Consider the following 12,912-nt stretch of genomic DNA (forward strand, 5'->3'; position numbering starts at 1 on the left):
TGAGAACAATCAACTTTTTATCTCACATTCTGTGAGCAGAAAATATGGAATGATTCATATAAACCTTCATTTTATTTTTATTTTATTTTTTATTTGTCATTTAGCAGACGCTCTTATCCAGACTTGCTGATACTTCATAACTTGCTGATGTGATTATGTGAATGCTCATTATTCCAAATAATAATCTATGGTCTCTTTCACTGGAATAATTGCAAACTTGTCACCAGCACACAGACAGACATTCTAGTAGTGAGCCAAATATCTATTTTATATGCCTTTTCAGTGGATTATTTCTCAGGAAAAAGAAACAGGGTAAAATGGAAATATTCAGAAAGCACTGGATTGAGATGTGTACCTCTAGAGCAGGAACAGTCAAGCTCTCCTGTTCTAGAGATGGTCATTGTTGCTGTATTAACCATTAAGGCACTGTGTGTCACAGTTGTAGGAAGAATCAGACGTGATCTGGGGTGGATTTCACTAAGTAAGATCAAGATCAAGTTAGCCAGCTAACTTCAAAAAATATTCAGAAACTTTAATTTGTCCTAGTTGAATTTGAAATGGACTCAATACTCTGTGTAACAATGTTTATAAAACCTGTTTATAAATTAGAAAAGTGTTTTTATCAGAGTTAGCTTGCTGATTATGATTATGCCTTGTGAAATACCCCCACGGCCCTATCCAGAGCCATAGCTATACATATTTATAAATAGTTATGAATGTATGTCTATGGGTCTGGCCCTAGCTAGCCCTTTGGATTCGATCTGAGTTGGTCTGGGATTACTACATTACTCAAAATTCCAGAAATCCCAGTTGGAAGGAGGGAGGGAATAAGCAGGAACAAGGATTTCTGGAAAAATTCAGAATTTTGGGAAAGTTACTGGAATTTTGCAACCTTATCTGTGCTTTTAAGGACTGACCAGAGATCAGATTAGTGTTGATGTCTCCTCTCTCTCTGGCTCTGTTGCTGCTGGTTACGGCTGCCCTGACGTTTCTGGTTGTAGTTCTTCTGTTGGTCTTGATTGTTTTGATTGTTATATTGTTGGTTTTGATAGTTGTATTGGTGGTTTTGATAGTTGTATTGGTGCTGGTTTTGATTGTTGCGATTGTACTGATTCTGGTTATGATTGTGATTTCCGGTACGTTGCCTAGAAACGAAAGACTTCTGGTAGGTAGCGGCTGAAAAAACAAAAGGAGAGATTGTTAATGTCGTTGGATCAAGGCCCTGATTAGATGGTGTGTGTAGTCAGTTCTGGTAGTCATTGAGACAGCGGAAGTGGACGGTACTCACGGCTCATGCAGGTGATCTTTGGGCTGTCCCATTGGCCGTTGTCACGGCAGCGGATGGTGGGGACATGTCTCTGTATGAAGCCGTTTTTACAGTGGTAACGAACCAGAGTGTTGATCTCATAACGAGGCTTCATAGAACCAAACACACAGGCATCCTTCACTACTGGGGGCTGGCTGCAAGAGACTGGAGGGAGGAGAGGACAGGGGTAAGGTGTGTGTGTGTGTGTGTGTGTGTGTGTGTGTGTGTGTGTGTGTGTGTGTGTGTGTGTGTGTGTGTGTGTGTGTGTGTGTGTGAGAGTGAGAGTGAGAGTGTGTGTGTGTGTGTGTGTGTGTGTGTGTGTGTGTGTGTGTGTGTGTGTGTGTGTGAGAGTGCATGTCAGGGTTGGGATCAATTCCAATTCAATTCCAATCAAATTAGGAAGTACATTGAAATTCCAATTCTCTTCAATGATTTTCAATGACAAAATTGAAATTTGGTTTACATTCTGAATTGAAATGGAATTGACCCCAACCCTGGTGTGTGTGTGTTACCTGTGCCCTTCTTGCAGGTGAAGGTGAGGTGGTAGTTGCAGGGTACATCGTTCCACTGTCCTCCCTCGTGCCAGATCATCACCACACAGTCCTCACCAGACTGGAAGAAACTGTCTGGCTGGTTGGGACGCCAGTGCTCATATTGCTGCAAACAAACAATTACGCACTCTCATCATCACCAAAGTTTAGACCTTTTTACTGCACCCACATTCACTAACAGCTAAACAGCACCACAGTTACTCTGATAGCTCACACAGCCCTTATTGTATAAGATCATCATTCACAATACACCTCACCTATAAGGTAGTCACCATATAACACAGGGGAGGAATCTCATTGTAACTTCTTTACCAATCTCATTCATCACTAGCTACTATAGGGACCAGATGACAATACATTTTAACAAGCCTATTAGTTTATTACACAAGGTTCCTTTGTTAACCCTGCTATTCTGTGACCGGTCTGAAGATTTACTAACTAAACCGCCTCTAGAGGAAAGAACCCAGTGGAGACTCCTACCGTGACAGAATAGTGCTGAGGTGGTTAGTCTGTGGCTGTAATACACAGAGAGGGCATACTGGGGCGCTATTGCTCCATCTCAGTGAGCCAGACCCATAATCTCTACTGTGAAACTGAACCAGATGTTTAGCTAACCCCGACCACCCCCCACCCCCCTCTGGCATGGGGACAGGGGGAATTCTCCCCAACTTTCCCCGCCTCCCCCTTCTCTTCTTTAGGATATTTTTGTTGCAGCGTCCCTGGTCCAAACGGCTACAGCTATGCATTAACGCGTGTTAACTCAAACACACACCCAAACACACACTGAACAAGGGTGTGTCTTGCAGTACTGAGCGATAACTCTGTTTAAAAAAAACATTGTTTCAACAGTATCATCTGTGTCTCTCTCTTGTGGCTGTGCGCGCACAGCAACACACACACACACACACACACACACACACACACACACACACACACACACACACACACTGTCCTTACTCCATATCTCAGCTCACACTTCATACAGAGAAAACAGCTGGACATTCTCTGGAGCTGCGCAGTTTGTGTGTGTGTGTGTGTGTGTGTGTGAGTGTGTGATAAGACCATCTGTAACACCCATATCACATCATATCATACACTATGTGGCCAAACGAACATCTCATTCCAAAATCATGGGCATTAATATGGAGTTGGTCCCCCCTTTGCTGCTATAACAACAGCCTCCGCTCTTCTGGGAAGGCTTTCCACTAGATGTTGGAACATTGCTGCAGGGACTTGCTTCCATTCAGCCACAAGAGCATTAATGACGTCGCGCACTGATGTTGGGCGATTAGGCAGTCGGTGCTCCAATTCATCCCAAAGGTGTTCAATAGAGTTGAGGTCAGGGCTCTGTGCAGGCAAGTCAAGTTCTTCCACAAACTGTTGCTACAAAGTTGGAAGAATGTCATTGTATGCTGTAGCGTTAAGATCACCCTTCACTGGAACTAAGGGGCCTAGCCCTAACCATGAAAAACAGCCCCAGACCATTATTCCCCCTACACCAAACTTTACAGTTGGCACTATGCATTGGGGCAGGTAGCGTTCTCCTGGCATCCGCCAAACCCAGATTAGTCTATTGGAATGCCAGATGGTGAAGCGTGATTCATCACTCCAGAGAACGTGTTTCCACTGCTCCAGAGTCCAATGGCGGCGACCTTTACACCTCTCCAGCCGACGCATAGCATTGCGCATGGTGATCTTAGGCTTGTGTGTGGCTGCTCGACCATGGCAACCCATTTCATGAAGCTCCTGAAGAGCAGTTATTGTGCTGACGTTACTTCCAGAGGCAGTTTGGAACTCGGTAGTAGGTGTTGCAACCGAGGACAGACGATTTTGAGCTTGTGTTCACTTCACAGCACTTACAGTTCACCGGGGCAGCTCTAGCAGGGCAGAAATTTGACGAACTGACTTGTTGGAAAGGTGGCATCCTATGACGGTGCCACGCTGAAAGTCACTCTTCATTATGGGCTATTCTACTGCCAATGTTTGTCTATGGAGATTGCATGGCTGTGTGCTCGATGTTATACACTTGTCAGCAACGTGTGTGGCTGAAATAGCCGAATCCACAAATTTGAAGGGGTGTCCACATACTTTGGACCATGTAGTGTATCTAATCAGGGGGATTTTCTCCTGTCTTACCATGATGCTGCCATCTGTCCAGCGGAAGTCTCTCTCATACATCTTGTCGTTCAGACCGATCCACTGGTAGTCATGGCCCAGACCTGGGGGTGAGAAACAACAGTTAGGCCTGCTTCTGTCTAGCTCTCCAACAGGAAATCACAAAGACATTTTAAGATGTGTGAATCACCAGCTTCCTTGTTCCCAAATCCTGCTTTGTAAGCCCCAAAACACGGCAAATCTCTCCCTCTTTCCCCCTTTCTGGTTGAATCAACGTTGTTTCCACGTCAATGTGGAACTTTTAAATTCAATGACATGGTGAAATGTGTTGATTTTACACTGAATTCACGTTAGTTGACAATTCAACAAAATGTAAATCATAACTAGACGTTGAACTGACGTCTGTGCCCAGTGGGTAGTTTGCAGTGTGTGCATGAATGATACAGACCAGAGCAGAGGGGGTACTTACTGTGCAGTAGGTAAGCAGCCCTAGGGTATGGCGTGAGTCCCTCCTACTGTGAACTGTCCCCAATAAACTAGTCAGCCAAACTGGGTCATGTTGTCATGTTGTTACCACAACCTGAGCTGCATGTTGCACAGACATCAGTCTTTTACAGTTTGTTGTGCAGACTCATCAAAACAGTTTCATTATGGAGACTTGAGTGCTACATATGACACACAATATCTCTATGCCCCATACTCTCTACCCTCTGACCTCTCACCCTAACCTGGACCTGTTACCTGTGACCAATGACAACCTAAGGGAGGCGGGACTTACGGTTGACATACAGCTGCTCCTCCTGTGACAGGACACTGGCTAGGTGGGCTCCTTGGACACGACACTCTCTCTCGGCGGCGTCCCAGGTCCGACGGTGGGTGATGTACTTATAACAATGGCTCTCGAACTTCTGCCAGCCATACTCACACACCTCTGTGTCTGGGGGGAGAGAGAGGCAGAGAGAGGAATCATTGACTATCAGAGGAATCAATGGCTAACAATATCCACAGAGATTAAACAAATTGCACAAAATTAGGGGAGAAGAGAGAGAAACAGAGACATAGAAAGAGAGTGAGAGAGTTAAAGAGAGAGAAACTAAAACGAAGGGTGGACTATAAAAGAGAAAGAGCTCCAGCTGGTTTAGAAAGGTCCCTGACTGAATGAGCTCACAGACTCACAGTTGGTGCTCATTATCCTCTTTGGAAACCCTCACAAGTTCCCCTGTTCTCTAGGCCAAACACACACACACACACACACAAGATTGCTCGCTCTCATGCATTCACACACATTGATCCGCCTGTGTAAGTCGAGTATAGAAGAGCATGCTACTGCACTAAGGGACTGTAGCTCCATAGTGAACCCTCTTTGTTAATTTTGGACTTTGCTAGATTTGGTCATGAAGTGTATGTTAGTGGGTCCACAATGCTATGTCAGAACACCATGATCTGGCATGCTGCTGGCTTGGATGAGATGACTATTCACACACATGATTCTCTGGTGAGCTGTTCTAATAGAATTACAATTCTGAATAGTTGCTTAGAGTAGTTTCATTCTTCTAGAAGTTTATTCTGAGTGTTCTACTGTAGAATGTTGAATGGGTTCAATATGTTATGAAAAGCAACACATCATGTGTTGACATAATTTAATGATGAGACACTTGATACAGCGAATGCCAATCTGCAAAAACCACTGTTAACTTCTCGGGTCTGTTTTGCTTTTTTCCCGCAAGTCTTGTTGCTAAGTTCGTTGCTAGGGAATGGCCAGTGTTATTCATATCATACGGGCTGAATAGGCAGGTCTTTGTGATGTCATCAATTATAATGTCTAGAGAAACATACAAACATTATAAAGGGTTAAAGCAAGACTGGTAGACTGAGAGAGCATGTGGTGTGTGTTAGATAGGGGGTTACGGGGTGGCAGGTGGCCTAGCAGTTAGAGTGCTGGCCAGTAACCCAGAGGTTGACCGCTTGAATCCCTGAGCCGACAAGGTGAAAAATCTGTCGTTCTGCCTCTGAGCAACGCCCCCACAACAACAGCTCCCCGGGCGCCCAATGTGGCAGCCCCGTGCACCTCTCCGATTCAGAGGGGTTGGGTTAAAAGCGGAAGTCAAGTTTCGGCTGGACCTGGAGTGCAATTGACAATAATATTACATTTAATCAAGGCCTCAGGGTACGTCTATCATCAGCAAACTTCAGATCACCTTTATTAACTTATCATACCCCCGTCCCTGGCTACACACGCATGCACATACTTACACACACACGCACATGCTCACACACACACACACACACACACACACACACACTAACACACACACACAATGTCAACGAGCAGCTCTGTACTGGATAAAGAGTTGGTTTGGTCAATGCCAGTGGTTAGTACAGCCTGCATTGATCCAGTTCACCACAGCTGCAACATCTTTCTAATAAAATAATGGACTAATTCTCTCCTTTCTCTCTCTCCTCTGGCCCACTAGCAGCAGAACACAGCTGTGGTTCTCCAGGTGTGGCTGTCAGTGTGTTTGTTTGTTTAGCATGATATTTCTGTATGCACTGTTACAGATACAGTAAGAGGGTGAATGAAGATGTTATTGGGTGTATGTACGTGAGCATGCAGTACAGTATTATTGCTGAGTAAAAGCAGCAGTATTGGGGATGGAGCTGGAACTAATCTAGTGTGCAGCCAACGCCCAGCGTTAGGGGATATCCAGGGAGCAGAGACATGACTCACTGTGTGTGTGTGTGTGTGGGTGTGGGTGTGTGTGTGTGTGTGTGTGTGTGTGTGTGTGTGTGTGAATGCGTATGTGTCTGTGTGTGTGATGCAGCCCTATACACAGCCATAGTCAACCTTGGACAATGGTTTTCTCAGCCTGATCCAGAGAATGGAGTCTGTCTACTGACTAAATACGACCAAGAGCTGGCAGTTCCACTAGAATAATTTACCACTTTTGTTGGTTGGCTTGAAAGGCTGTCTCTTTTCTGTAAAAGCTTTGATCAAAGCAGCTGCACTGGTGTGTGTGTTACCTTGTTCACAGAGCTGTCCTGCATAGCTGGGCAGACACACACAGCTGAAGGAGTTGACTCCGTCCATACAGGTGGCTCCATTACGACATGGGTTGGACTGGCACTCGTCAACATCTACACAAATGACACAGAATATAATATAACTGTGTGTGTGTGTATGTGTGTGTGTGTGTGTGTGTGTGTGTGTGTGTGTGTGTGTGTGTGTGTGTATGTGTGTGTGTGTGTGTGTGTATGTGTGTGTGTGTGTGTGTGTGTGTGTGTGCGTATGTGTGTACCTGTCTCGCAGCGCTGTCCGGTGTATCCATGTGCACACGCACAGATGCTGGCGTTGCCTCTCTGGTAGCAAGATGCTTCGTTCAGACACACATTCACAGTGCACTGCTGCAGAGCTGAGACAGACACACACATATCATCATCATTATCATCCTCATCATCACAGCAGTTATCATTAGCATCATCGCAAAGTTAACATCATCGCTGTCATTGTCATCATTATCAGCATTATCAGCATCATCATCATCAATAACACTATTATCATCATCAATAACACTATTATCATCATCAAGAACATTATTATCATCATCAAGAACATTATTATCATCATCAAGAACATTATTATTATCATCAAGAACATTATTATCATCATCAATAACATTATTATCATCATCAAGAACATTATTATTATCATCAAGAACATTATTATCATCATCAACAACATTATATATTATTATTATCATCAAGAACATTATTATCATCATCAATAACATTATTATCATCATCATCAAGGACATTATTATCATCATCAATAACATTATTATCATCATCAAGAACATTATTATCATCATCAATAACATTATTATTATCATCAAGAACATTATTATCATCATCAACATTCAACAACAACCAATGGCCATGATGACATCATACACCCATCATTAAACACATTGAATAGGCTCTGAGATTTACACCTACGTCTGACATCGACGGTCTGGGCCTCGATGTAGTAGTCAGTTCTTGTTTCAGGCTGATAGGTGGACTGGGGTTCCTCAGGAACAGGGGGGCTGGCCTCCAGCAGAGGAGAACCAATCACACGGTCATTATCCACAAACTCCTCCCCGTCAGGCAGGAGGGTCTGGGGGGTCAGGGTCCAGTCAGGGATGGGGCGGGAGAGGCGGGCAGGAGGTGGAGTGGAGGGATGGGCGGGAGGTGGAGTGGAGGGGCGGGCGGGAGGTGGAGTGGAGGGGCGGGTGGGAGGTGGAGTGGAGGGGCGGGCAGGAGGTGGAGTGGAGAGATGGGCGGGAGGTGGAGTGGAGGGGCGGGCGGGAGGTGGAGTGGAGGGGCGGGCGGGAGGTGGAGTGGAGAGATGGGCGGGAGGTGGAGTGGAGGGGCGGGTGGGAGGTGGAGTGGAGGGGCGGGCGGGAGGTGGAGTGGAGAGATGGGCGGGAGGTGGAGTGGAGGGGCGGGCGGGAGGTGGAGTGGAGGGGCGGGCGGGAGGTGGAGTGGAGAGATGGGCGGGAGGTGGAGTGGAGGGGCGGGCGGGAGGTGGAGTGGAGGTGCGGGCGGGAGGTGGAGTGGAGGGGCGGGCGGGAGGTGGAGTGGAGGGGCGGGCGGGAGGTGGAGTGGAGGGGTGTGCAGGGGGTGTGTGTGTTTGGTTCAGGTGCTGTGTGGTCTTCTGATCTGTGGTAGAGTGGCTGGTTTGCTCCTGGTGGTGGGTGGTGGGGAATCTAGGGTGAGAGGGTTGTTTGGTTTGCTCTTTAGTGTGTGTGGAGTGATCTCTATCGTGTGTGGTGTGCTGAGTGGTTTGGTCCTTCCCATGTGTAGGTGGGTATCTGGTCTGATCCTTAGTATGAGTGAAGAGATCTTTATCCTGCGTGGTAGGCTGGAGGGGGTAGTCTCTGTGCTGTGTAGAAGAGTCTGTTTGATGTGCAGTGCGGTCTCCTACAGTCACTCCTCCCTGGGCTGGTCTGGCTCCTGGTCTGGCACCTGGTTCGGGTGTAACAGTCACCTGTCCCTTCACCCCAGGCCCCACCAGGGGAGCCTCAATGGCTCCAGGGCTGCCAGGGCTAGTGTATCTGGGGTCTTCAGGTGGGTACACCTCCTGTGCTGAGCCTTCCTCTTCTGTTGATGTAGACCCCTCAAAGTCTCCCGCCTCGGTCTGTGAGGGAGTGTGTGTGTCCTTGGTGTAAGTGTAGCGTGTGTGAGATGGAGTGTGTGTGACGCTCTCCGCCCCTCCAATCTCTGTCTCGTCCGTGACCACATCTGATTGGCTATCTACGGCTGGGGTGGGCCGGGTATCGTCTGCTGAGCCCTCCTGGGTACGGCCGCCTGACCCCTCCATGTCCTCATATGGGGAGATGCCATCTGGGGAAGTATGGGGGGAACCAGAGGATGAGGCTGAGACTGTGGAAGAGACTGGAGAAGAGACTGGGGAAGAGACTGGGGAAGTGTGTCGGGAAGAAGGGGTTGTTTCTTTGGAGCTCTCTGTCTTTCCTTCTGTCTGTGTCCTCTCTCTGTCCCTATATCTGTCTGTGTCTCTGTCTGAAGTTGTGTCTCTGTCCGTGACTCTGTCTGAAGTTGTGTCTCTGTCCGTGTCTCTGTCTGAAGTTGTGTCTCCGTCTGTGTCTCTGTCTGAAGTTATGTCTCTGTCCGTGACTCTGTCTGAAGTTGTGTCTCTGTCCGTGACTCTGTCTGAAGTTGTGTCTCTGTCTGTGTCTCTGTCTGTGTCTCTGTCTGTGTCTGTAGTTGTGTGTCTGTCTGTGTCTGTGTCTGTAGTAGTGGACTCTCTGGTCTCTCCAGTATGAATAGCTCCATAGTCAAAGGGAGTGAGGCTCTTCTCGTCCTCTTCATGATCCATCTCTTCTCCCAGTTCACTGTGGACTGGTGTGGCTGTCTCAAACTGGTCTCCTCTCGCCTCCTGCTCCTTCCCTGGCAGCTCTGGCTCCAGAGTCACCTAAATGAATAAATGAATTAATGAATATTAATTTTCCTGTTGTGTCACTTTATGCAACACATCCCGATGATGCTTTTCTACTTCAATTGTCCTTGAAAAAGAGGCTGAACATATCTCACAAATCCAGACAACCACAGTAAATCTGACCTGGTGTTTCCCGTTGATGAAGCTTAGTGTTGGGGGGAGAGTGATGGGATGGATGCTGTCAGAGTCCTCGTTGCCCTGAATGGCCTCAGTCTGGATGAATGGGAAGGCTGGGATGAGAGCGGAGTGGGAATCTCCATTACCCCCTAGAGGCTGGCCAAGGATCTGCAGGATGTGGTCCACTGGAAACACAGGAGCAACACAGGGAGAGGTCAGGGAAGTGGGAAGTGGGATTCTGGAAGTGGGCTGCTCATTTGACTGCTATATAAAATACCAGCCCCTCGGTAGCACGCTTGGACAGCCTCGGGAATACTGTAGGTGCAAGCTGGTGATACTTATATTTGTCAGTCTCAGACACTTGCATAGGCTTGCAGTATATAGCCTCCATGTTACGGCCCTGCTAAAGACCATAGCAAAGCAGTTGGCTAGGTACTGGCCTGTTTCAGCTGTTTGGAGAAGAAGGTGGTTTCTTTATCCTTGAGTGTCCATGTATACAGTGACCATTGAGATGTTTGGATCCCTCTTGAAATGTACATTTGTGGATCCAAATAAGGGTGTGTGTGTGTGAGTGTGTGTGTGTGTGTGTGTGCATCAGGACCTGCAGATCCTGCAGATTAAGGTCTACCAGAAACACACCATGGGGAATCCCTCATGCACATTGCTGATAAATTACAGTGGGGAAAAAAAGTATTCAGTCAGCCACCAATTGTGCAAGTTCTCCCACTTAAAAAGATGAGAGAGGCCTGTAATTTTCATCATAGGTACACGTCAACTATGACAGACAAAATGAGAAAAAAAAATCCAGAAAATCACATTGTAGGATTTTTAATGAATTTATTTGCAAATTATGGTGGAAAATAAGTATTTGGTCAATAACAAAAGTTTCTCAATACTTTGTTATATACCCTTTGTTGGCAATGACACAGGTCAAACGTTTTCTGTAAGTCTTCACAAGGTTTTCACACACCGTTGCTGGTATTTTGGCCCATTCCTCCATGCAGATCTCCTCTAGAGAAGTGATGTTTTGGGGCTGTCGCTGGGCAACACAGACTTTCAACTCCCTCCAAAGATTTTCTATGGGGTTGAGATCTGGAGACTGGCTAGGCCACTCCAGGACCTTGAAATGCTTCTTACGAAGCTACTCCTTCGTTGCCCGGGCGGTGTGTTTGGGATCATTGTCATGCTGAAAGACCCAGCCACGTTTCATCTTCAATGCCCTTGCTGATGGAAGGAGGTTTTCACTCAAAATCTCACGATACATGGCCCCATTCATTCTTTCCTTTACACGGATCAGTTGTCCTGGTCCCTTTGCAGAAAAACAGCCCCAAAGCATGATGTTTCCACCCCCATGCTTCACAGTAGGTATGGTGTTCTTTGGATGCAACTCAGCATTCTTTGTCCTCCAAACACGACGAGTTGAGTTTTTACCAAAAAGTTATATTTTGGTTTCATCTGACCATATGACATTCTCCCAATCCTCTTCTGGATCATCCAAATGCACTCTAGCAAACTTCAGACGGGCCTGGACATGTACTGGCTTAAGCAGGGGGACACGTCTGGCACTGCAGGATTTGAGTCCCTGGCGGCGTAGTGTGTTACTGATGGTAGGCTTTGTTACTTTGGTCCCAGCTTTCTGCAGGTCATTCAGTAGGTCCTCCCGTGTGGTTCTGGGATTTTTGCTCACCGTTCTTGTGATCATTTTGACCCCACGGGGTGAGATCTTGCGTGGAGCCCCAGATCGAGGGAGATTATCAGTGGTCTTGTATGTCTTCCATTTCCTAATAATTGCTCCCACAGTTGATTTCTTCAAACCAAGCTGCTTACCTATTGCAGATTCAGTCTTCCCAGCCTGGTGCAGGTCTACAATTTTGTTTCTGGTGTCCTTTGACAGCTCTTTGGTCTTGGCCATAGTGGAGTTTGGAGTGTGACTGTTTGAGGTTGTGGACAGGTGTCTTTTATACTGATAACAAGTTAAAACAGGTGCCATTAATACAGGTAACGAGTGGAGGACAGAGGAGCCTCTTAAAGAAGAAGTTACAGGTCTGTGAGAGCCAGAAATCTTGCTTGTTTGTAGGTGACCAAATACTTATTTTCCACCATAATTTGCAAATAAATTCATTAAAAATCCTACAATGTGATTTTCTGGAGAAAAAAAATCTCAATTTGTCTGTCATAGTTGACGTGTACCTATGATGAAAATTACAGGCCTCTCTCATCTTTTTAAGTGGGAGAACTTGCACAATTGGTGGCTGACTAAATACTTTTTTTCCCCACTGTATAATTGTTTCAGCATTGCAATATTATCCACAAAGAGTGAATAGTGTCTGCTGTGTGTTGGCTATGACTGGGTCGATCCGAGCCAGACGTGTTACTGGAACAAGGCAGGTTTGTGTGTCTTCATTAGGTCTTTAAGGTACACATGGAACCTATATCGTGGGAACGGTTACAAGGGGGAAGCACAATCGGATGGTCAGCACTAAACCTGAGGTTAGTTATATCTCTGGGGACAAATAAAAACTGTGATGGGATGGTATAAATAAATCATTTTAATCTATAGTTGAATGTGTGTGTGTCTCTGTCTGTCTGTCTCTCTCTCTGTGTGTGTGTGTGTGTGTGTGTGTGTGTGTGTGTGTGTGTGTGTGTGTGTGTGTGTGTGTGTGTGTGTGTGTGTGTGTGTGTGTGTGTGTGTGTGTGTGTGTGTGTGTGTGCCTGCGTGCGTGCGTGCGTGCGTGCACGCGCATATGTGTGTGCGTAGGTAGCCTAGCGGTTAAGAGCGTTGGGCCAGAAAACGAAAGGTTGCTGGTTCGAATCCCTGAGCCGACTAC

At 46.5% G+C, this 12,912-nt stretch overlaps 1 protein-coding gene across 1 annotated transcript in view; it reads right to left on the reverse strand.

Moving 5' to 3' along the window:
* Positions 1 to 928: 928 nt before the first annotated feature.
* Positions 929 to 12,912, reverse strand: part of LOC311117099 (uncharacterized protein) — a gene marked incomplete at both ends in the record, with an annotated part of 19,927 nt that continues 7,943 nt past the window's right edge. Inside the window, 11 exons of the mRNA XM_084192087.1 lie at positions 929 to 1,176; positions 1,289 to 1,471; positions 1,819 to 1,963; positions 3,994 to 4,076; positions 4,751 to 4,909; positions 6,994 to 7,107; positions 7,269 to 7,382; positions 7,966 to 8,161; positions 8,603 to 9,490; positions 9,677 to 9,910; positions 10,091 to 10,269. Coding sequence (XP_084048213.1) covers positions 929 to 1,176; positions 1,289 to 1,471; positions 1,819 to 1,963; positions 3,994 to 4,076; positions 4,751 to 4,909; positions 6,994 to 7,107; positions 7,269 to 7,382; positions 7,966 to 8,161; positions 8,603 to 9,490; positions 9,677 to 9,910; positions 10,091 to 10,269 — 2,543 coding nt within the window. The remainder of the gene's footprint in view (positions 1,177 to 1,288; positions 1,472 to 1,818; positions 1,964 to 3,993; positions 4,077 to 4,750; positions 4,910 to 6,993; positions 7,108 to 7,268; positions 7,383 to 7,965; positions 8,162 to 8,602; positions 9,491 to 9,676; positions 9,911 to 10,090; positions 10,270 to 12,912) is intronic.

Source organism: Coregonus lavaretus (assembly GCF_964263955.1).
Source record: "Coregonus lavaretus genome assembly, contig: HAP1_SCAFFOLD_401, whole genome shotgun sequence".
Classification (NCBI taxonomy): domain Eukaryota; kingdom Metazoa; phylum Chordata; class Actinopteri; order Salmoniformes; family Salmonidae; genus Coregonus; species Coregonus lavaretus.